The sequence below is a fragment of the Rhincodon typus genome, chromosome 2 (assembly GCF_021869965.1).
Source record: "Rhincodon typus isolate 14 chromosome 2, sRhiTyp1.1, whole genome shotgun sequence".
Classification (NCBI taxonomy): domain Eukaryota; kingdom Metazoa; phylum Chordata; class Chondrichthyes; order Orectolobiformes; family Rhincodontidae; genus Rhincodon; species Rhincodon typus.
Genome location: NC_063333.1, coordinates 83104538 through 83130452, shown reverse-complemented (window position 1 = coordinate 83130452; position 25915 = coordinate 83104538). Strand labels below are relative to the sequence as shown.

The window sequence follows — 25915 nt, the reverse complement described above, 5'->3', positions numbered from 1 at the left end:
ACTAAAAGGAAACTGAGGCAGGAACATAACAATTATAAAAGAGTCATTTACAATTACAGTAGACGAGTTGAAATTTTAATCACTTCAAGCCCATTAGAATGTTAAAACAAACAAAAAAATCTCTCGGAATTGAACTGTGCTGGATCTTGCTTGAATTGCAGTACTGAATGTTCTTGGAATTGCAACAATGTTGGTAAGCTTTCCCATGCTTGGATTATTTCCATTATGTATTTAAGACGCTTTGAAACTGTGTTATAAAAGAATTAAGTGTTCCCCTTTTCCCTTGTTTATCTTCTTTTCTGTTGTTAATAAGCTTTTATTTTGTTGTATTTGTTAAAACAGAGACTTCAACATTGTGTGCTTTTGCTTTAGAAAAACATCACCTCTGTTAAACAAATAAATCTATCCAACCATGTTCCTTTTGGGAATCTGAATTGTCTGGTAATAGTATCTACTAGATATTCCCTGTAACAATTTGGATCGTGAGATCATAAAAATGCCATGAGCTTTTATTTTCATCAATAACCTTTGATGTGGCACTTTATCAGATGCTTCTGAAAATTTAAGTACAGTTCATCCACCAGTTCCCTTTTATTCACAGCTGGTGTTACCTCCTCAAATACTCCAATAGATTGGTCAAGTGTGATGAATGTGATGTTGGCGAATAGTGAAATTCCATACAATTGGGATGGGAATATTGTAACTCTTCAGTCCCTGAGTGTAGTTCTGAGAGGAAGAGGAAGTGGGTTGGTTGCAAACATATAACACAGCCGGTCCAATTTTCAATCTATTTGAATTAATAGAAGCAAAATTGGATGGACTCTGTTATAGGATTGCAAGCTTTCACTGGACTTTGCTGTCTACATTGTAGCAGGTGATGTCAAGAGGAATGTTTATTTCCATTATACCTAAGGAACCATAAGCCAACAGGAGACCTGCGTATTTGGAGAATTACATAAAGAGTAAGAACTAAGGGAAAAATAAAAGTGCAGCTTAAATATTTGATTAGATTAAATCATTGTATATTATTATCTGAAACTTGGGTATAAATCCATCCATAAGCTCAGAGCGCTTATCTGATTTCTGTTTCTGTAAGATGCAGTGATCTGAAATTAAAGGAATTTATAGATTTTAGATCATTTACTAATTGTGTGCTTTTTGGCATAGAATTGTCAATTTGTTCAGATTGGTAAATGCAGGTTGTTCAGTAACGAAGTCCTTTATAAGATTAGAAAAATTAGTGGGCTGATTTTCATATGAAAGTGGTGTTCTTGCACCTTGGTGTGAAAGTCAGGATTAAGCCCATCCTCTCTTGGCTGGCTTGTTCAACCTCCATTTTACAGAAGTCGCACTGTGTGGAAAGATGTCTGCTCCCACCTGGGAGGTGTGATGTAAGACGTGTGGTTTATTATATCATGTCATTTATTTTAGCCTTTGGATTTTGAACTAGGGGCATGTGGGTTTTAGCTAATGTATATGAGGGGTTTTAATAATTAACTGGTCAGTATTTCTGGAGCCGTGATTTTTAAAGCAGTCTATGTCAGAGTGCAGCTGACTGAGAGTCCCTCTGGAGTGATAATGTGAATTTGTTTGTATTGTGAGAGTTGTATGTTTGGAGAGAGCTCCCATTGTATGGCATTAGCCTGTTTTTGGCGTAGAAGAATCGATAATTGATTTTTCTGCTCAGGAAAACTGTTTAAATTGGAAAGCTTTTAGTTTCAGTTCACAGGAAACCTGGCTGAGGTCAGATGTAAGAGCAATACCTCCTGGAGAAAGGGGTTAGTTCAGTATATTTAGGAAATATGATTACCTCAATTTAAGGGTTTTACTTTGAAAATTCCAGACCAGAGTATTTTAGTTAGAAATCTAAAGGGCTTATTTGAAGCTGAAAAACATTTAAGCTCAGTTGGGTGAATAATCAAGGAAAAGACTATGAAACTCACAAATCTGGGAATTAAAAGAAATTGTTCAGTAAAACCTACAGGCGTCAAGAGAAGGGAACCGTTTCTGGTATTTGAGTACTATAAATTGATGGTGTTGCAATAGATAGAATTGTATTTTGCTGTCTGTATTGCAATCTTTCAAATTATGCTAAACGTAAATAGCTTGGTTTGTTCTATTTTATCTTCATCTGTTTTGTATAATAAACATCTCTTTTATTGTTAAAATCAAATTGGCATTGCACGGATGTGTTTCAATAAAAGACCACCATGTTAAAAAAAAACTACCAAGCCAGATGCCGGTCTGACTGGTCCAGTCAGAACATCAGCTAGGATTTTAATAGAAGAAATATGGCATCTGAGAGCTACTGGCCAATCATACAGTCTGAGGCTCTCTTGTCCCAGAAGCAGGACCTTGAGTGGTGACCATTGTTGGGATTACTGGCAGCCCAGCCCCCAAAGGGAAGAAACTCGTAAACTTGTCAAAATTAAGTTAAGGATCCTACCAGCTTGAGTTTGCAGGTTCAGGCACGAAAGAGGTGGACAAGGCATGGAGGATTTGGGAATGTGATTTCACCTGGTGGCTTGGACATGTGGTACCTGCATCTCATGCCATAGGTAAAGAAAAGAAGAGTATTTATCAGCATTGGTAACACTCACCAAGAACAATTTCATAACCATCTCTGAATGGTGAGGAGTAATTCAGTTAAAATGTAACCTTACCTTGCCTGATGACCTAGTAGATTGTCTCAGTGCCAAAAGTGCTGTTGATACAGAGGCCTCAGTCTTAAGGTCAAGCTGCAATTTCCAAACATCACTCAACAGCTCACCTAATGAGAATAATGTAAACCTTTCACATTCACAGGTCTCCCCATAAGTGACAGGAGTAAATTTCAACCAGCATTATGAACAAAAGTTTGTACAAAAGCTTTCAAGTTTAGCTTAATTAAACATTTATGTGAGCTCTCAGCCAAGTGTGCAAAATTCACAGGCATTTGGAACCAAAAAGAAAAAGTATGATAATCAAGCAAGTTAAGACAAGGAATTTTCTTCACAACACACCTTAGTGAAGTGTAAATAACTAGTTTCCCTTTTTTTTATTCACTCATGGGATGTGGGCTTTACTGGCTAGGCCAGTATTTATTGTCCATTTCTAATTACCCAGAGAACAATTAAGAGTTAACTACATTGCTGTGGGTCTGGAGTCACACGTAGGTAAGGATGACAGATTTCCTTCCCTAAAAAGCTTTAGTGAATGAGATGGGTTTTTCCAAAAAATGAAAATAGTTTTATGGTGATCATTAGACTCTTCATTCCAGATTCTTAATGGAATTTAAATTTTCCCATCTGCCATGGTGGGATTTGACTCTAGGTTCCTAAAACATTAGCTGAGTTTCTGGATTAATAGTCTAGCAATAATATCACCTAGCCATTGCCTCCTCATAACCTATTTTCTAAATCAACCTGTTCAGAGATGTTATCACACACCTCTAGAGCAGGTGGCACTTAAACCTGGGCCTCCTGGTCTAGGTGTACGGATGCCACCACTGCACTACAAGGTGACGTTTAGTTTCCTATCAACTTCTCAAAACCTGATTGAGATCACCTTCAACTTTAACAGCCCTACTATAGAATCTCATGCATGACAAATTTTTGCAGCTCAATCTTTATAACTGAAATTGAGTTATAAAGATTGAGACAATCTTTGAGGTTGATAAAATCAATGAACTCTGCAATTTTGAAGAGAAGGCACAAGAGACATGCCTGCAACTTTATGTTCTTCTACAAATTTGAGAAGATTGCTGTTTAACTTCTGGGCTAGAGACCTTACAAAAAATGAGGACAAGTGAATCCAGTAGCTTCCTTCCCTGATTTTTGTTTTCCCTGTATCTTTTACTATTGTTCTTTCTTCCATACCCTGTCATTCACCACTGATATATGCAACTTACACTACACTAGCACAGCATGATTTATGTTTTACTCTTAAGTACCTCGTAATGAGCTGGATTTAGCCAGCAGAGCTTTCTATTCAGTTTCTCTGAAGAATTTCCCAAGAATCAATCACAATAGTCGGTATTACAGAAGAAAATAGGACCTCTGGACTTTGCATCATTCACTTGACCTCTAAAAAGGACCAGCACAGTACATCCAACATTGACAATTTAGGATAATCTAGAGAAGGTGATGGCCTGGGGTAATGTTGCTAGATCACTAATCTGGAGACCCAGGCAATATTCTGAGATAGAATTTAAAACCCAACATGGCATATCTGGAATTAGAAGTCGAATGATGACCAATAAACCATTGTAGATTGTCATACAAATCCATGTGATCTACTATTGGAAGAAAACTGCCTTAAAACTGGAAAGATCACCCGACATCAATTCGGGCATCGTATAGGGCAATGTCACAAACACAACCTTGTCAACCCTACAAAGTCATATTTAGTAACATCTGGGGTCTAGTGAGCACTGATGCACAAACTAGTCAAGCAACAGCCTGATATGGTCATACACAGAGAATTATATCTGAAGCGTTGGGTCTGTCTTGTCCCACTGGCAGGCAGAGGTATATAGTTGGGAAGCAGCAGCTCAACGTAAAGGAGTCCTTAACATGACTCCTGACTCTATGAAGTCTCATGGCATCAAGTTAGATGTAAGGAAGAAACCTCACGTAGCCCCTTGGCTCCCCTGCCCCAGTTGGTTAATCAATACTCATCCGTGTAGAACAGTATATGGAGGCAGCACTGAGGGTGCCAAGGGCACAAAATGTTATCTGGGTGGTACTTCAATGTCCCAACAACACTCAAGAAGCTTGAACACTATGCAGGACAAAGCAGCCTGCTTGATTGGCATCACATCAACAAACATTCAGTCCCTCCACCACTGATGATCAGAAGTAGCAATATGTACCAGTGACTGGAAAGTTAGAGTTGACTAGCAGAAGAATGATTGATTGAACACAAACATTTGATGCAGTCATTTGAGAGTACACAAAGTATCTTGTAACATAAACTGTTGCCAGCTTTGAAAAGACCATTTCCCACAAGATCATTGAATTTAAGTCCAGTCTGACCATAAGCGCTCAGAATGCTATTGTCGAGACCTTGTGCTCCAATTTCCAATTGGATTTGTGAGTAGTCTCATTTTACTAAGGAATTAAATGGTGAAAAATCCAGGCATGATTAAACTGACCTCATTCCTGCCTTCAAAGATCAGTTGGGTGAGTACCCACAATATTTGTCTGTCATGGAGACATTGGCTAGATTACAGGGTATTATCACAGGGCATTGACACATCTGATGCAGGCTGCATCTTGAATTTTTTTTGTCAACCATGGAACAGGCACAATTCTTAATCTATCGTGAAGTGTAAGAAAGCAGCCTGTAGTCCGAAAGATTCAAGTGTAGACCATTGTTTAAAAGTATATTTGTTGAAAGCTATAATGCGAATCCTGCAAGTATAGATTAGCTTGTAGTGTTCAATATAGTGGCCCTAATAACATCTTGTATTCTAAACTTAGCTTTCCATCCCATCATTCTCCTTCACATCACCCCTCCAGTGCCAGCCACCACAAGAAGCAGAGTTGGGAAATTTAGCAAATTGATACCCATGATTTCCTGCTAGCTATAGACAAAATATAGGAACACTTACCATTTCTGCTGTGTACTCTTCCCTCCGATTCCGTCGAGATAACTTAAACTTCATTCCCCCTATAACTTTTGATAATGGTTAAGTTGGTCACACATGTCTTATTACATTGGTATTCATGTTATATTCATGACTAATTTAATGGGATCAGAGCCAAAAAAAACATACTTTGACAACCTATCGCTCTATTATTTGCTTTCTTCTTCCATTTGTTGCAGCATTGCAGATTTCCTTCAATTATGATCTCACGACAGCAAGACGCTGACATACTTTCATCTAACAATTTGTGCATATCTTTTTGAAAACCATTTTAATTCATAAAAGGACTCAGGTATTAAAAAGCAAACGATTGAAGCCAGAAATGGATCGTCATTTTTTTAACCTCTACGATAATAGTGTATAGTTATTACCTGGCAAGTTCCCAATGTACAACTCACGGCAGCAGCTGAATTTTACAGGGGACATTAATATTTTGCCACCAGGGCTGTAACTGGGAATTAACTCCAAGTTGGCAACTTTGGGACATGGAGGCAAAACTTTGCTGATGGTGGCCAGTTAGCAATCTGTCGGCAAGGTCACCATCCAATTGTGCGTGACGGCTTCACCCCAGGAGCTGCCAGCCCAATCAGAGGGAACTCAGTAGCCCCAACAGCACCACACAAATGATGGCCATTGCTGAGGGTGCAGCTCAAGGATGAGGGAATCTGAGTGGCAAGAAGCCCTCTAAGAACTGGGGCCAGGCAGACATGTCCCAGGATTTATGAGGGCTCAGTCAGAGCATATCATATGGTTGCCATCGACTAGGATAGTTATGCCCTCTGAGGCCACTGGGAGGCCATCAGAGTAATGTTCATGGGTAAAAGACCTACAAGGACATGCAGTGGCCCTTAAATGATAGTCACACTGCTAGGTTTGTGCTGGTAAAATGTTGTGGTGTTGTAAAGACATGGCCTCCCCAGCCAATATCTTTCGCTGTCATATTGCCCCTTTGCCTGCCTCACTGTTCAAAATGAATGGGCTAAGGATATTCATTTCAGAAGTTAATTTGAATTCATGATTTTAGGTTTTTAATGCAGGTAAGCATTCTACTGTGTTAAAAAATAGCCTGATCAAAATTTACATTGAAACTGTATTGTGCAAGGCAGAGGAAAATGTCTGGTCTGATTCCTTCAAACATATGGATCTGGAAATCAACCCGCACATCTTTGAGCTGTCATTCCAGTAGAACACTTCAATCACGAAGCGGAAGTTTCAGGATCTCTGCAATACATTTATACCCTTCTACTATAAACATATTGCTCAAATCAAAGTTATGGGGGCATTGAGCATTTTTAGAACAGCTTTAAGCACTCAGGGCTGTGTTTGGTTTAATCCAGACTCAACTTCTTTAAGTGATTGCTGTCATTAAAAAAAAATCTGAAAGTAACTGAAAAAAAACTGTCTATAAATACCAGTTCAAACAAAGATTTGACATCAGTTTTTAATTTTTGTTTTGGCATCACTGGAAATAAGATCAAAGTATTATTTTCTTTAAAGTACCAGTCAGAAGAAATGAATAGAAATGCTCTTTTACTTGCACATTGTCAGTCACTAACGTGCAATAGAATTCTTTCATGGAATGGTTGCCAAAAGTATTTAATATGGTAATAATCTTGCAGCAACCATGGAATTCATTAATCAGATACAGCATGCCCCTCTTGTTGAGTTGGTTTTGATGTCCTGCTTTGCAGCAGCGGCATAGGCATCATTCCACCATGTTGCCAATCTTTATGGACCATGTCAAACAGACATTTCCTTATTTTAATTTGTCATTTAGATGACAATGTCCATTTTTAAAGCAGTAACTGTTGACGACACTGGATATTAGCTGCAAATCAGCTGCTCATGGTTCGACTGATAAAGCAAGATAATTGGAAGTGTAGGGTTGGATTTTGCAACTAAAGTAATAGTGAAGCTAACATGCTCACCTGTTTTTGTATGTTGAAATTGGACAGCAACCTCTTGCAACTGCACAAGTGCAACTAAACACAACAGTCTGATAGTTGCTGTGTAAAATGCCCTGCGCCACTAAAAAACTGTCTGACTCGTGGCTCAAATACATTGCATGACATGAAGTTCATGTACACACTTGATAGATAGGGACTAGGCATGTGGTAAGTTAGCACTCTTTAAAAGGTTGATTATCGTCAAACAATCTCGTTGGCATTAAATATTAATTTTGCAAATGTGAAGTCTCATTTTTTTAGCATTTAATTATCGTTGAAGATCCTTTTTACAAAAATACTCTTTTTTTTCCTTCACTGTCACTTTGACTCTCTCTCTGATCTAATCTTTCTTTCCCTCACTTTTTTTCATTTTCTGCACCTAATTTGATATTTAATTCACGATTCCATATGAAGCTTCTAGCTCTGACTGTGAAGCTTAATAATAATTATTGAATCTGATCAGTTAGGGATATAGGTGGCTAGTTGCCATTTAGGTAATTCTTTAGGATGATTAACTGTGCACAACTTGCCATGCAAAATACCACTGTAAGCCTAAGGGCCAGTACAGAACTCGCTATTTGTTTGCAATTCACAGTGGTATCTAATCTATAATATTCCATACTTGTGACTAAAATAGGCATTTCTGCTTCACCAAGTAACAATTTTAATTTCACTGCCTTTACATTTCATTGCTTTGTAAAATATGCCTTTTCTGGGTGGAAAACATGAGTTATTTATCATGTAAATCTATTGTCTTTAACAGGTTTAACTGTTAATAATGTGCTGCACCTTATCTTTGAAACCAAAATGATCCATTATGTGCAGTTTGAATATTAGTGGAAAATGGGCAGTGGAGAACAGAGAGGAGCTGATGTCATGGTGAGCTGCTGCCATGAGCTACTGCAGTCCATGTGCTGTCGATGGGCCCACAATGCCATTAGGGAGGGAATGTGCTGTCGATGGACCCACAGTCATTAGGGAGGGAATTTGAGGACTTTCATCCAGTGACAATGAAGAAACTGCAATACATTTCCAAGTCAGGATGGTGAGTGGCTTAGAAGGGAATTTGCAGGTGGTGGTGTTCCTATGTATCTGCTGCCCTTGTCCTTCGAGATGGTAGTGTTGTGGGTTTGGAACTAAGGAGCTTTGGCGAATTTCTGCAGTGCATTTTGTAGATAGTACATATTGTTGCTACTGTACAGTGGTGGAGAGAGTGAATGTTTGCAGACTTGGTGCCAATCAAGTGGGCTGCTTTGACCTGGATGGTATCAAGCTTCTTGAATGTTGTTGGAGCTGCACTTATCTTGGCAGGTCTGGAGTAATCCATCACTCTCCTGACTTGCTCCTTGTAGATGCTTTGGGGAGTCATGAAGTGAGCTAATCCCTGCAGTATTCCTGGCCTGTGATCTGTTTTTGTAGCCACTTTATTTAAATGAGTAGAGTTTAGTTTGCGGTGAATGGTAATCCCCAGGAGGTTGAAAATAGGGGATTCAGTGATGGTAATGCCATTGAATGTCAAGAAGCAGAGTTACATTGTCTGTTGTTGGAGATGGTCGTTGCCTGGAACCTTTTCTGTCATGAATGTTACTTATTAGCCCAAGCTGGATATTGTCCAGATATTGTTGCATTTGAACATGAATTGCTGCAGTATCTGAGGAGTTGCAAATGGTGCTGGACATTGTGCAATCACCAGTTCTGACCTTCAGGTCATTGATAAAATAGCTGAAGGTGTTTGAGCCTAAGACATTACCCTGAGGAACTCTTGCAGAAATGTCCTGGAGCTAAGATGATTGAGTTTCAACAACCAGAACATTCTTCCTTTGTGCCAGGTATAACTCCAACCAGCAGAGAGTTTTACTCCGATACCCATTGATTCCAGTTTTGCTAGACCTCATTGATGCCACTCTAAGTCAAAAGCAGCCTTGATGTCAAAGGCTATCCTCTCTCCTCACCTCTGGAATTCCGCACTTTTGCCCATGCTCAATCCAAGGCTAGAATGTCATACATTACATGTCATTCAATTCCCAGATTTGCATTTAGGACAGAAGTTGCTTTACAAATGTTCCACTACTGATTTTTTGCATTGGTAGAAAATGAACAGAATTTCACACGGTTGAGGAGGTATATGAGTGGCCACCCTCACTGTATTGGTAGAATAGCTGGTTGCCTAAGGAAAGCTGGCCTGTAGTGATAATTTGCTGAGGGCACCTTTTACAGGCTTAGGGTGCAACTTTCACTGGTTAGTGAAAGGGTGCCCTTGAGAGCTACCAGCTAATCAATTGGTTAGCAGTTAAATAGTCACAACAGTGCCAGCACTCATTTGTGGCCACAGCAGTCCTGAGAAAAGAGGTCCATGGTGACTGAACTGGTGTTTTTAGTTAAGGAAGGACTTGGAGCTCCACAGAAGTGGGGGGTGAGCTGTGTGGTTATGTTTTGTGGAGAGGGTGTGGTCGTGTTTTGGAGGTCAAGCGGGAGTCACAAAGGGTAGTTAATATCTTCAAGGGGGCGTGTGGGCATTGGACCTCACTCAAAAGATATACTTTCCTTCTGGACTTTCCATCCAACATGATGAAGTAGTGATCTGGCTTCCTTCATTCCAGCTTCCCTAGCTGCACATATTATTGAGAAAAGGCAGAAACATGCTTTTAATTGGTCTATTAAGAGCCTCCAAAAGCCCAAAATGGGTCCTGTTTGTATGTTGTATGATGGAAACCACTGGGGTTGTTCAGGAAGATGGTTTTACGTATCAATATGACAAAATAAAGTATTGCAGATGCTAGAAATCTGAAACAAAACAGAAATTGCTGGAGAAGCTCAGCAGATCTGGCAGCATCTGAGGAGAGAAAATGGTGTTTATGTTTTGAGTCCAGTGACCCTTCTACAGAATTGTTCTGAAGAATGGTCATTGGACTCAAAATGTTAACTCTATTTTCTCTCCACAGATGCTATCAGACCAGTTGAATTTCTCCAGCATTTTCAGTTTTGCATAGCATCCTGACTTGGATTACTTTGCTGCTCTTTCACTGTTACTGCGATAAATCCTAAAATTCCCTTTCTAACAGCACTCGGTATTCCTCATGGTCCGCAGTTGTTCAAGAAGGTGCTCACTATCACTGCCTCAAGCACATACTTGGATGGGCAATTACATCCATAACACACAAATGAATAAACAACACTAGATATGGCAGCTGACTGTTAACGGTTTCATTATGGATTTTGTAAGACAGAATCTCACGTAAGAGTTTTCAGTGTATTTTGTGATGGAATAGATTTTCAACTTTAGGCTGTTATATGCTACTGACAAATGGGAAAATAATCTTTCCTTTTCTTTCATAGGATGTAGGTGTTATTGTCAAGGGCAGCATTTGGTGCTAATCCATAATTGTCCTTGAGAAGGTGATGAGCTGCTTTTTAAATCTGCTGCAGTCTATCTGCTGTGTACATTCACATGGCCACTGGGAAAGGAGTTCCAACACTTGATTCCACTGACAGCGAAGAAATGACAAGAATTCCGGGGCAGAATTCTCTGTGTCTTGGGGAGGAATTTGGAAGTGGTGGCGTTCCAATGTGTCTCCTGCCCTTGGTCTTCTAGTTGGTAGAGGTGGCACATTATAAACATGCTGTTGGAGGAGGCTTAGCAAATTACTGCAGTGCTTCTTGTAGATGGTACACATTAATGTCACTGTTTTATGGGTGGTGAAGGGAATGAACGTTGAAGGCTGTGGATATGATAGCAATCAAAAGGGCTGCTTTAAGCTCAATGGTGTCAAGCTTCCTGAATGTTGTTAGAGCTTCAGTTATCTAGACAAACGGGGAGAGTAATTTAATACAGTCCTGATTCATGGCTTAAATATGGTGGACAGACTTTAGGGAGTCAGGAATGCGTTATTCACTACAGAGTTCATAGCTTCCGACCTGCTGTTGTAGCCGCAGTATTTGTTTGGCTAGTCTAGTTCAATTTCTGGTCAATGATAACACCCAGGATCTTGATAGTGGGGAAATCAACAATTATCATGCCTTTCTCTGTCAAGGGTCAATGGTTAGATTATTTCTTGTTGGACATGGTCATTGCCTGGATCTTTTGTGGTATGAATCTTAAGTGCCACTTATCAGTCCAAGCCTGAATGTTGCCCAGGACTTGCTGCATTTGAACAAGAGTTGCTTCAGTGTCTGAGGAGTCACAAGTGATGCTGAACATTTTGCAATCACCATGAACATCCCCAGTTCAGCTGTTATTAAAGAAGAAAGGTCATTGATGAAGAAAGTAGCTAAAGATAGCTGGGCCTAGGACCATGCCCTGAGGAACTCCTCCTGATTTCCTGAGATTGAGATGATTCACCTCTAATAAGTAGAGCAACCTTCCTTTGTGTTGGGTATGACTGCAATCAGTGGAGAGCTTGCCCCCAATTCACATTGACTCCAATCTTGCTTGGCCTTGATGTTAAGACAGTACTCTCACCTCACATCTGGAGTTCAGTTCTTTGTTGATGTCTGGATCAATGCTTTATTGAGGTCAGGAGCTGAGTGATTCTGGCAGAATTCAAACTGGGCATCAGTGAGCAGAATATTTCTTTTCAACTGCTGCTTGATAGCACTGTCAATGAGCCCTTCTATGCTTTGTTGATGATTGATGAGTGAGGGCAGTTATTGGCTACGTTAGATTTATCCTGCCATTTGTGGATAGAACATATCTGGGCAATTTTCTGGATTGTAAGGTTATTGCCAGTACTGTAGCTGTACTGTAAGAGCTTGGCTAGGTACAAGGCTAGTTCTGAATTACATGTCTACAGTATTGTGGCTGGATTGCTATCAGGACCCATAGCCTATTCAATATCTAGTGCCTTTGTTCTCACCTCAGAATGACAGTCTCATCCCAAGGTACTCGATCGTTCCTTGATTGGCTTTCCCTGGGACCAGGAGCCATTAACTGAACTGTGATGAACTGAACGTTGTCTTAATTTTACTTTTTTATCATTATGTATGACTTCTGTCATTAATATAGGCACTATGGTGTGGCAAATTATAAAACTGTTCACTGTATTTTTCATATAAAAGTACACGAGACAATAAATTTCTATTCTGTACTATTCACGTGGATGGAATTGAGCTGACTGAAGATTGATATTTGTTACCTTTGGAGGAGGTGAGATGGATCATCCAATCAGCACTTCTGCCTGATGATAGTTGCAAGTACGTCAGCTTTGTGTTTTGCACTGATGTGCTGGGTTCCCCCTTTGTTGGAGCTGCTGGTAGTTGTGAGACCTCCCCTATCTGCTAGATGCTGAATTGTCCACTGCCATTCATGACTGGATGCAACGGGATTACAGAGCTTAGATCTGATTCTTTGTTTATGGGAACTCTTAATCCTGTTTATCACATGCTGTTTCCACTGTCGTTTTGTAAGCAGCATGTAAGTTGTAACTTTATGTTGACAGCTCATTTTTAGAATATGCTTGCGCTGCTCCTGGCATGCCCACCGTGTTTCCTCATTGAATCAGGGCTTATCTTCCAACTTAATGGAAATGGTAGTGTGGGAGATATGCTGGGCCATGATGTTACAGATTGCAGTTGAATACAATTTTGCTGCTGGCCCACAGTGTCTCATGAATGCCCAGTTTAGAGTTGCTAGATCTGCTCAAAATCCACTCCATCTATACGCCACACAACATGATGGAGAGTATCCTCAATATGAAAATGTGATTTCAGTCTACAACGACTTTAGGGTGATTGCTCTGATTTATACTAAAATGGACGGACACATTTGTTACAGGTAACCAGTTACGACCAGTTCAAGTAGATTTTTCCAACTCTTTGGTGTCCTCATAAATTCTCGCACAGTCAGTCTAACAGTTATGACTTCTAGGACTCAACCAGGACAGTCAATAATGATGCTACTGAGCCATTCCTAGTGATTAACATTGAAATCTTCCACTCCGAGTCTATTCAAAACCATGCCATTCTCCATATTTCCTGGTGTTTGACATGGAGGAGTACTGATTCATCAGTTAAAGGAGTGTGCAGGCAATTTCCTTGCCCATTTGACCCGATGCCATGAGACCTCATGGGGTCCAGCATCAATTTTGAACAACGGTATTGCAATCATCCCAACAGTACACCACTGTGTCGCCCCCCCGCCCCTGCACGTGGAACAGAACACACCCAGGGATGATGATGGTGGTATCTGGGACATTGTCTGTAAGTTAAGATTCTATATGCCTGACTATGCCAGGCTTTCAATTTTTCTGTGGCACAACAATCCCAAGTCCCCAGATGGTAGTAAGAAGGACTTTACAGAGTTGACAGGCTGTGTTTGCTATCATTGTTTCCAGTGTTTGGGTCGATGCTGGGTAGTCTGTCCAGTTTCACTCCTCAAGCTCTTTTGATGAAGTTTATCAATAAGCAATAAGAGGAAGATAAAATAATGATTGAATAATATTCTTGTGCTGTTCTATGACAGCTTCTACTGTAACTTCACTGGAAAACCCTGACTTGCGACATAGCTGGCACCTTAATAAACTGGGTCCAGGTTACAGGACAAAGTTTCCACGATGATCTGTGAGGATAGGGTCATCAAATGTTGCTATCAGTAATTCCTATGATGAAGCAATTTCATCCTAAATGAACAATTAACATGTACTGATATAATCAGTTTAACTGTGGAAACTGGTAGACCAAAACAGGGATCTATTGATACAATAAAGATTTTGATCTCAACCAGGATGATCCAGGACACCTGAAGAATTCAATCAGAGAAATTATTTCCTTTCTCAGTTGTGGAGTGTTGAATAGCCCATATTCCTGTGTTTCCATGAGGTGCTCCTAAACCTGGAATCCAGCGACCAGATTTCCAGGAAACCTAGGGGAGGATAAGCATTCAAGATATGAGTGACAGTTTTATGATATTTAGATGGCCTCCCTCAGCTCCACATTTTCTGGTGGGATCATTTGTACCACACAAGTTATAAGTAATGATCATCTTCATCAGGAGAGAATTCAATCAATGGCCCTTTATTTTCAATAGTAGTACAATTGCTGTATTCCCCACCATCAATATCTAGGGAGTTACCATTGACTGGAAACTGGACTGGACCAGTAATACACACAACGTAGCCATAAGAGCAGGTCAGAGCCTGGGGATTCTGTGGTAAGTAACTCAGCTTCTGACTTTTATTAGCCTGTCCACCATCTGCAAGGTATAAGCCAGGAGTTTTCTGGAATATTCTTCACTTGCCTGGATGGATATAGCTCCAACGACACTGAAGAAACTTGAAACCATCCAGGACAAAGCAGCTCATCTGAGGCACCCAATCTAACACCTTCAACATACTCTCCATCTATTACTAGTATAGAGCTGCAGCAGTGTGTACACTTTTTAACATGTACTGCAATGACCCTTTAAGAATTGTTAGATAGGACAATTCAAACTGATGACCTCTACCAAATAAAAGGTTAAAGGTAGCAAATACATGGGAATACTGCCATCGTAGATTCCCCTCCAAACCACATCCTGACTTGGAATTATCTCACCTTTCCTTCACTATCATTGGATGAAAATCCTGGAACTCCCTTCCCATCAGCAGTATGAGTGCCCATGCAGCTCAAGGACTGATTTAGTTCAAGAAGACAGCTTATGACTACCTTCTTCAGGACAATTAGGGATGGATTTTAAATAATGACGTAGCCTGCTACACATTCATCCCTTGAATAAATAATTTATAAAGATCACAGGTAACAAATATTTTACTTTCAATTGAAATTGATTTTATATTAAATGTACACAGCTACATAGGTGATGTGTTAAACGAGTATATCAGTCTTCACTAAAGAGAAGGATATCTATATTGCAGTGAAAAGGGACACCATGGAGAAATTGGATTAAGTAAAATAGTTAGAAAGGAGTAGAAAAATAAGCCTGTCTGAGTATGATTCATCCTTTGCTACTGAGTGCAGGAGGGATGGATGTATTTGAGATCATGACCATGATATTTCAAACCTCCTTGGATATGAGTGTGGGATTGGAGGATTTCAAATATTAGTTCGATGAAGAGGAACGTGATAAACTTGGCAATGACAGACCGGTCAGCCTAATCATAGTTGCGAAGAATTTGGTGGAGATACTACTCTGGAGCAAAATAGTTTGTCATTTGCAAAAACATAGGTTAGAAATGAAAGTTAGAGTGGATTTGTTAAAGCCAGTCATGTCTAATGAACTTGATTGTGTTCTTGAGGTATAAAATAATTCATTTTTGTAAGAAGTATTAAGGAGAGGTAGTGGCCATTATTTTATAGCTCTAAAGCTGATAGCAATGGTGGAAGGAAATGTTCATTTAAAAAATCTCATGGGCTGGCATTGGAACACAACTCTGTCATAATGCAGGCATCACAGTTTATTAGTGGTACATGCCAACTCATGGGAATGGTCTTTTATTCCCAAAATAAGCAATTAACAGATAGCTTATGTCTTTAAGGATTTAAGGGACCACGGTGTTACAGGTCATTGCAGTCTCACCAGGTTTATTGGCATGGCAGTGGGATGCCAGCCAAGCTAATTACTGCAAAAGACAGCTATGTGGTCAGTTGGGCTGCCTTCTTAGTAAGCCTGGTGCATCACTGGCAGAACATGTAAAATGGAGGAGAAGGGATTGATCAGGAGTCAAGATGCCCCTCCCCATCTTCATTCTGTGTGGACCAGTTAGAAGGAGCCAGGTATCAGAATGCTCTTTGGGGCTCCGTGTCTCTTTAATGGATTTGGTCGAAGCATCTCCAGTCTATTCAGTCCTTGAAATGCATGAATTGGATGCACTGAAAAACTCAAAGCTATATCACAAAACGAATGAACTGGAAGTATGAGTCTCTGAGACATTTTTGTCCTGTCTTCTGCATCTGGGGAATGGGCAAATCCTAGGGAAATTTGGCTACAAAAATATTTTCATTGTCTGTTGTGAATTGAGATGATTTATAAACAAGTGCCACATAACCTCATCCCGCCCCCTTGACCTGTCCGTCCTCCCTGGACTGACCTATCCCCTTCCTAACTCCCCACCTACACTCACCTTTACTGGCCCCATCCCCGCCTCTTCGACCTGTTTGTTTCCTCTCCACCTGTCCTCTCCTCTATCTATCTTCTATCCACCTCCCACTCTCTCCCTATTTATTTCAGAACACCCTTCCCCTCCCCCTTTTCTGATGAAGGGTCTAGGCCCGAAACGTCAGCCTCTCTGCTCCTATGATGCTGCTTGGCCTGCTGTGTTCATCCAGCCCTGCACCTTGTTGTCTCAGATTCTGCAGCATCTGCAGTTCCTACTATCTCCCACATTTTAAACTTTTAATTAAATTCAGCTGTCATAGATTACCAATGTGAAAGTTATACTCCAATGTGGAAGAATATGGCATTGTAAAATATCACATCCAGGAAACTGAATCATTGCATTCTATTTTAGGTGTGGTTCCTCTTCACGCTCACTCTCCACTGGCAACAGTGGGGGAGACATTATCACCGACTCTCAGGCCTGGAAACAAGTCGCCACGCCACAGACCACTTAATCGGACACATTCTGCTCCACTCCCACAAAACACACAGGCTCTGGCACAGTTGCTAGTTCAGCAGCAACACCAACAGTTCCTGGAAAAACAGAAGCAGTACCAGCAGCATGTACAATTGACCAAGGTCAGTGCTTTTTTTACGTCAACAGTGAGTAGGAATTGACATTTAAAAGATGCTCGTCCACCGAAAACCTCTAAACATAGCCTTCTTCACTCAAGCATTAAAAATGCTCAGCCAATCTGGCAGTATTCATAAGGAAAAGAAGTTTAGAAAGTTTTAAAAGCTAATGGTCAGAATTTAATGCCACACCCACAACGTGGGAGCCATTGAGAGGCAGAGAGTAGCCAAATAATGGAGTGGCACCTATCACCTACCCAACTGCTCCAAATTCAGTCCAACAATGGAAATGCTGGAGGATGGAAGCTCTTAAGCTACCTCCTAATGCCTACTTAAGAGCCTCAACTTATTTCTGTATCACCAGCAGAAGGGAGGAGAAAGATTTTGCTTGTGATCTGGCTCGAGATTAGGCCTGGCTGGGTTGTCTTACTTGTTTGGTCACACTGTGACTAATGAAGGGACCCACCTGCAGCATGGACTTCCTCTGTGGGAAGACAATCATGAGATGCATAGATAAGATGGATAGCAAGGGTCTTTTCCCTAGGGTGGGGGAGTTCCAAATGAGGGAACATTTTTAAGGTGAGAGGAGAAAGATTTAAAAAGGACACAAGGGACAACTTTTTTACACAGAGAGTGGTTAGTGTGTTGGATGAACTGCCAGAGGATGTAATGGATGCAGGTACAATTACAACATTTAAAAGACATCTGGATAAGTACATGAATAGGAAAGATTTGGAGGGATATGGGCCAAATGCAGGCAAGTGGGACTGGTTTAGTTTGGGAAAATGGTCGACGTGGACTACTTGGACCAATGGTTCTGTTTTCATGCTGTACAACTGTATGACTCTATGACTCTATGGACAATTCCCCCAGTTGTTGGAGGCTGACTGAATCACCCTGGTGAACCCACACAATTTGTGATCTGAGGCTCCATTAATCTTTTCCTTCAGACCTACTGAAATACCAACAGTGGCCATTGCTGCCAGTTTCTAATTGAGCAGCAGTTCCTGGATCGCAGTGCAGGCCTACATAATCTTGACAGCTATCAGTACTTTGCCTGCTTGGTCTTCAATAGCATTGGCGCTGCCAGTATTGGCTGTGGTGGGTTACACAAAACCATGTTAGCATTTGATTGTGTTAAGCTTTTGTAAATGTCCTGCTATTTCTTCCGTAATAATCGGCTCTAGTATTTTCCCAATGACAGATGTTAGGCTAAGTGGCCTGTAGATCCTTGCTTTCTGTTTCCCTCCCTTCTTGAACAGGGGTGCCACCTTAGTGGTTTTCTAATTCACTGGAACTCTCCCAGGATGCAGTAAGTTCTAGAATACATTGAGCAATATCTCTACTATCCTCTGCAGCCAAGGGCCGTAAACCCCTCAGATGCAAGCCATCAGCTCCTGGTGACTTGTCTGTCTTCAGTTCCGTTAGTTTGGCAAGTAAAGGGCTGCAATTATGCTGTTTGGAGCAAGAATATAATACAAAACCTGTATAGTTAAAACAGTAATTTTCCTACAATTAAACATTGAGAAGACTTAAGTCATTGTCGGTTTGCCACTCCCCCCAGAACCTCTCCACTCTTCTCTTACCTGTTAATGACTTCATCCCACTCCCTGCTCACTTTCATAGACCGAATTAGTTTGCGATTTCTTAGAATTGTTTGACCTTGCACTGAACTTGTATCCTTATAACGTCTCCATCACAAATCCTAGCAACTTCCAAATATGAGAAACAGTCCATCTATGCCCCTGCCCTTACTTCCCTGATCCTGAAATCATCATCCGTGCCTTTGTCATTTCTTTCTCATTTCTAGACTTCACTGTTCAGTTCTCTGCTTCCAAATTAGCACAGAGTCCTGCTTATCCTTGTGCTTGCAGAACTGCATTAGACCTTAATTTACCAACATCCCAAATTTTAAATTCTCATCCTTTCCTTCAAATGTCTTCATAGTTTTAATCCTTTACATTTTCCGTAAACTCCTTCAATATTAGTGCTCCAAGATTTTAAACTCTAATACTGGTTTACTGTGTATCCCATTCTCCTTTCATCCTTGACAGTTGAATCTTCAGGTCATGAGTATGTGAATTTTTGGAAACCCGACACTTCTGTCTCCTTCTTAACACCCACCTTCAAACCCCTTCTTCTGACTAAAGTTTTAGTCACCCTTCATGATATGTCCTTTTTTAGGGTGGAACAGCATTTAACAGATTATGTGGATTATATTCTGTATGTTATATTATTATCATGCAGGGATGTTTCCTGCATGAATAATGTTTATAAATGCAGATTGTTGTTGCTGTCTTGTCGTTCATCATAGTCTAGAGATTGACCAAAAGACCGTCCCTTATGGCTCAACTAATCACTGAATAAATTCAAAGACTTTTGCAGGGCTTTAAACATTATTAAATATATTATTAGTTTCAGTCATCTCTCCTTGTTCTTGCTGATGGACTATTGAGTTGCGCACCACTCTTTTGAGTTGCTGCTTGTCTGCATTACAGGTTGATTTTTACAGGAGGGTTAGGATTTTAAAAGATGTGTTGAACTACTCATTGATACCGACATAAAAAAGTTACTCCCTGCATGACACTTTCACAGGCTCTGTGTTCTCGGGCCAGAGAGTAGGATATGTCTCCCACCTGCTGAGACAGACAGGTATTACTTTCTTTGATGTGTTTTCGACTGAGATTATGCAATCCTTCAGTGGCTCATTTAGTTACATTCCTTCACTTTCTCTCTGAAACTACTGTAGCTTAGAGACCTCTGTAAATTATGTCCATTTTAATTTCCTGAGTTGAAACAGTTGTACGTGAAAAATGGAAATTGTTGCAGGCTTACATAGTAAACCTCTCTCTTGTGTGTGAAGCCAATAGAGTTTTCTGGAAGTCTCATAACTTACATTTGATGAAACAGTATAAATAAAGTGACAAGGTCAAATTTTGTATCTTCATTGCTGTGGAACACATAAACATTTACAACTGTAACAAAATCATTCTAAAAATATGATTATTTGACGCAAAAATGATATTTATGTGGCATTTTAAGGTAAACAAATGTCTCAGGGCACTTCAGTGGAGAGTTTTAAAATAACTGTAATGTGAGTCACATGCAACAGATCTCCCAAAGCTTTCTCGAAAAGGTAGGCTTTAAGGAGCATCTTTAAAAAAAGAGAGGTGGAGAGGATTAGGGTAGCTATCCAAGTAAGTAATTTGGGAAGTAACTCAGTATCAGAAACTTTTTTGCAGAATACCAGTAAGTGCAGAATTGACCTTTGGAAGAACTGACTTCCTGGCCAATTTTAGTCAGTGTATTGGCACTTTTGAAAGGTTAATAATTCATTCATTCATTCATAGAGAGGTGAAGATCTCCTTGTGTACCTTTTATGTTTCATTTTGTAATGGTCCTGTGAAGTGCCTTGGAGTGTTTTATGCAGCACCTTTGATATAATACATTACAATTTTTTTATATAAAACCTCTACTACATACTATCTAATTTAAGTTTAGATATAAGGGTGATCATTCTCTGGTTTTGTTCCCTTAATATGAGTGGACATAAAGTCTCACAAGCCCATTGATATCCATGACCAAACAAATTCCTTCTGCACATGAAATTCCAAAAAAACCATATAGCCTTTTCATTTGCCATACATGGATGTGTAAAAGATATAAAAACATTCCATCACTTACATTGCAATACAGATGAAATTTTGTTGTTTAAATTACTTTTTTCTGAACAAAAAGGTCTGTTTTGTTACAGACAATTTCCAAACCCAATGAGCAGCTTCAGCAGCCTGAAAGCCACCCTGAGGAGACAGAAGAAGATCTCTGCGAGCAGCAGACGCTACAGGAGATTGAGGGGCCTCCCTGTGGTAGCAGCAAGAGCAACAGCAATGGTACCTATACGAGGTCAATAAAAGAACTTCAACCAGACATTGTGCAGGTGAAACAGGAGCCCCCAGACAGTGATGATGAAATCAAATTCAAACAGCATGAACCTGAGCAAAAAACAGCAATTTTTCACCAGGTAAAAGAAACATTACGTAATCAACTAATCTTCAAAAAGGAATCAAAGAAAAAAACAGCAGCATGAGTGTCTTTACTAGTTGTGATATCTAGAATCAATAATAGAAATACTTTTATTGAATTGTATGTTAGTATCTGTTTAGAGTTTGTTTTTTATGCTCTTATACATTTTTTATTCTCTCCTTTGGGGAATAGTTGGAAAGTGTTCGAAGGATTAGCAAGCTGATTATCAATTGTTGAACCATGTCATAAACACTCCTTCCACAGCCAATGAGTCTTTGAGTGGGACTTGAATTTGTAACTTTCGGTTTCGAGGCAGTGGCACTCATTGATGCACAAGTCTGCTGGTTGTTAAAGCAATTCACCTCAAAACAGACTAAACCAAAATAATTCTCTGTAGGTGACATTTTACAAAGCGGTATTGCTGAAGGTAAGGTCAAAGTCCATCCACTTTTGTATTACTTCAGTCCTGAGGCTGGGAATGGTGTTGAACACGTGCTTGGTGGACCATGATATGAGGGAGTGATAGTGAACGGGATATGAAACAACTGTCAGTTTAGACCTATGGGTGCACTTGGTTGATAAATGATGTAAAGTAGCAAATTCAGAACAGTACATTCTTGTACTGATAAATATATAAGGGGTATGATATATAGGTATTAGCACAAACAGTGGTTTAACATGATGCTGCTGCAAGTATTTTCCAATGTTGTTGTTTTCCCAAGCCCTGCCAGTTGAACTTGTTAAGTGACTAGGACATTCTTTTTCCAGCAGCCTAATGTTACTTACAGTTGTTCTTCATGTATCCCATTTCTTCCTTGTCTATATAAGCCTCTTTTTTGACTCCAAGTTACGTTTCTTACCTTTTATTCCATTGACGTTTTATGATCACCCTGAGACTCACAATAGTATATTGAGCCGGGTAAGACTTTAAGGGACTGCTGAAAGTTAATGATAATGATAATAGATATATCCCAACATAAATCAGAGTAATTTCCCTATTAGAAGGCAATGATTAATACATTCAATTATACATTTTCTGAAACCCTGATCCTAGAACAGTTGCCAGTCTCTATGCACGTAATCCTGGATCATATACTATATGACTACTTCACATCTGTTCAGGTTATAACTTATTGCTTGTTGTCTGATCATATGATACCTTTTCAGAGTTTGCAAATATTTCCATACTTAATCTTGCAAAGGTTGGGTTTCCAGTTTTGTTTCTCATCTTTCGCCATCCTTTTCATAGACTTGTGCAAGAACTTCTGTAAATGAGAAAGTTCAGCAGACTAAGTAAACCAGTCAGTACACTGTGTAGAAGGGTAAGCCATAGGCAAACAGTTCTACTTTTCTCCTTGATTTTTAGCAGCAATGATGCAATGGTTTAAGACATTTGATTTGAAAGGTAATACATCAGAATTCATAGTTTGCTGGTAACGGCTATGTTTGAACATCATTAAACCAGAATCATTTGATCGTTCAACAAATTTGTTTACTCACATTTGGTTAACCTGCTATTTTGCAGTGTGTTGAATGAAAATTAGCTGATTTCAATTCAAAATGTGCTAACCACACATGAAGCAAATTATTTTGTGCTGCATTCTTACACTTTTAAGTCTGGCCACTTCCTTTGGTATTTGTCCATCCTTCAAGATTTTAAGACAGAAGCATCAGCATGCATTATCCTCGGTTCAGATTAACATAATATACAAAATTATTCCATGACAAAAGCAACATTTTGTTCTAGCATTCACAGTAGCAGAAAAATAATTCTGGCTTAGCCATTCTAATGGCTGGACAGTTGTTTCTGTATCATTGATGGGAACTACATATAGGGACCCTGTGGAATCTCTGACATATCAGATCCAGAGAGAATTGCTTGGGAAATTGGAGATTCTCCAGGGCAATTCCCCTCTTGAAAACCTCCAAAAGTAACCATTTAAATGTTAACTATGTATTGCATTTTCAGGTGTAAGAATAAACTTGTATTATAACTTGTTTACAGTTAGAGAAAGAGTTAGGGTTAGGAAAGAAAGGAACTTGTAAATTAGGGCAGGCATTTTAAATCCTACATTGAAGCATAGTAATTCATCATCAGAGGGGAACAGAACTTCTGTGGCCATCAGAGTTTGGGTAAGGACTTACCTCAGATGGCACTCAGGGCTGACTTTAAAACATTGGAAATGGCAAAGGAATGAATGAGGGCTCAGCAGAAATGAAAAATTGATAGGGCTAGTGTTGCAGAGGTTAATATATACTATTAAGGTAATGAATGCGATATGCAGTTCATTTGAAATGAAGTTCAACTTGGACTCATGTGGGATACTAAAAGCTACACATCGCTTGGTTACTTGAGGAAAGATGTGGAATTTAAAGCTAGAATGTAGAGTTTTTAAATAGATGGTCTTGATCCTGCTGATTTTAACTTGAAGAACATTCTTCATCCATGATTTGATATCCCCTGGACGTAGTAGATGTAAAGATGAGTTTCATCATTACTATGTGTAGTAGTTGGGCCTATTCCATGGGATATTTTGCCAAGCTAGAGGATGCAGATGATGCAAAGCAGGGGGTCGAGGGGTTGGGGTTGTGAATGGCGGCAGCGGATGCGACTATTCTCTTCCATGTTTATATTTTGTTCAAAAATCCAATGAAGGTTTTGTCTAAGCAATGGTTAAAACAATTTGAGCATTGATTCTATGATCCAACTCTCCAATCGAAGGACAGCACACTTAGTGTGTATTGCAGGTAGTTGTGTGCATGCAGCTACTGATTATCTGTCCTGCAAAATGAATGAAAATGAATAGAGGGTGCTAGATTGATAACATACTCAATTCATCAAACTTCTTTTGACCAAACAGAAAAGGGCAATGTCTTGGTGTCCCAAAAATGTGACCATGAAGGTCAAGTGCATATGCATTGCCAACTAGCGTACCCCAATATTTCAAGGTCGAATAGAAATGCTGATAGTCTTGTCAGACCTACATATAAAATTGAAACCAGAAACTTTTATATTTGGTATTTTATACAATTACTGAAGTTTACCTGGAAAACATCTAGATACAAACTCATTATCACGTACATATTGTGAAATGCAGAGAAATCTGAGCGGAAATAAAACGACTTTCACCGGTGTTACTTTGGAATGCGAGAATAATATTAAAAACACCTTGCTTTTTTTTGTTGTTTTACATTATGCGTAACATTCAGGAATGATCAATTTTTTCAGAATGGGCTACTTATGATTATTGCTCATCAACTTATCATGCCAGTTCTTCTTTGGAGATATGCAATATTTATAATATTGATCATGTTGTGACGAGACCTGAGATCTTAAATTTTATTTCTGTTGTTATGTTTACCTTACAGTTGAAATATATTCTTGGTCCACATTGATCTATGTTTTGGGGCCTTTATGTTTGATATTTGCTTGGATTCAACATCATAAGCATGTTTAGAAACCTTCAGTCCCTTCAGAATTGCAACTTTTCCGGTCCAGTCTCTAAATAGACTATGTGGCAAATCAGAAATATTACTTTAAACAAGGGGAAAAATCTTATACGGGAAAGATTTCTGCCAGAATCATGGAAGAAGTCTAGTGAGGCCTATCTTGAAATCAGGAACAACTTGCTGCATCACTTGTGCATTCACTGGGTGGTGAGGAGAGTTTCTCACTTGGCCTCACAGTGATAAACCCTCCCAAAAACCTGATACAATTCACACTTAGCCAAAAAAACACATTAATATTCAACCCAAAGTGATTGTAATAAATTCTATGTCATAAAATCACAGAGCTGGCTGTCAGTTTTCTGTCCTGGCAATTTGCTTAAACAAATTGGAACCTGTGATGCCCAGAGAAAATGTCAGATCTTGAAGTTTTACAAAAGCAACGTATCTAACTGTTTCATCCAAACTTGTCAGAAACTGTGAGAATTCCAAAGAGTATATTAACTCCTTTACTGTTCCCAGTTCTGCTTTCTTAAGTAGTTCTTTTTTTGTTTTAGTTTTTAGTCGCTTTAGTTTTAGTCACTTTTTGTCTTGTTTTTGTGTGGAGTATTGCTTATAAATAGGCGTATTGAAGTATATTTTACCAAATAAATCTCATGACCAAGGTGCTAGGGTAAATATGATGGATGGCTCTCATATTCTCCCATAAACAATTTACCATGGCAAAGGGTCATTGTTACACCCATATATACCATTTTAATCAAGATTGTGAACAACAATTTTCATCTTTCTTCACAAAAGCACAAGTCTGTGAATGGAAGCTGCTATCCAGCTCTGATTTCAAGAGCAAGGGCTTTAAGAAAGCTTGATGCTTTGCTTACCCTCTATTGCAGTTTTTTGAATTTTGGTAAATTATTCAAAATTGGTTCCCGTATCAACATTTTCATTCTTCTATTGCCAGGTTATTGCATTCTTAATTTCAATTAGTACTTGTTTCGGTTAGAGCACACATGCTAAGGGTGCTTTAAATATGTCTGACCTGAAAATGGATGGGGCTATTTCTTTCTGGCAGCATCTAAAACAGGGACTACATCCTTTACAATTATAAAAAAGGATTCAATGTCTGTTTTAGCTCCCTTATAGAAACTGATGTATGATGAATGAGTTAAGATTCTTTTGCTACAGTGATGTTGTGAACATTTGATCCTC

General features: G+C 39.4%; 1 protein-coding gene across 1 annotated transcript in view; it reads left to right on the top strand.

Annotated features, from left to right (window-relative positions):
- Positions 1–25915, top strand: part of LOC109931812 (histone deacetylase 9-like) — a 948406-nt gene that overhangs the window by 695727 nt on the left and 226764 nt on the right. Inside the window, exons 12-13 of the mRNA XM_048608478.1 lie at positions 17016–17242; positions 20991–21257. Coding sequence (XP_048464435.1) covers positions 17016–17242; positions 20991–21257 — 494 coding nt within the window. The remainder of the gene's footprint in view (positions 1–17015; positions 17243–20990; positions 21258–25915) is intronic.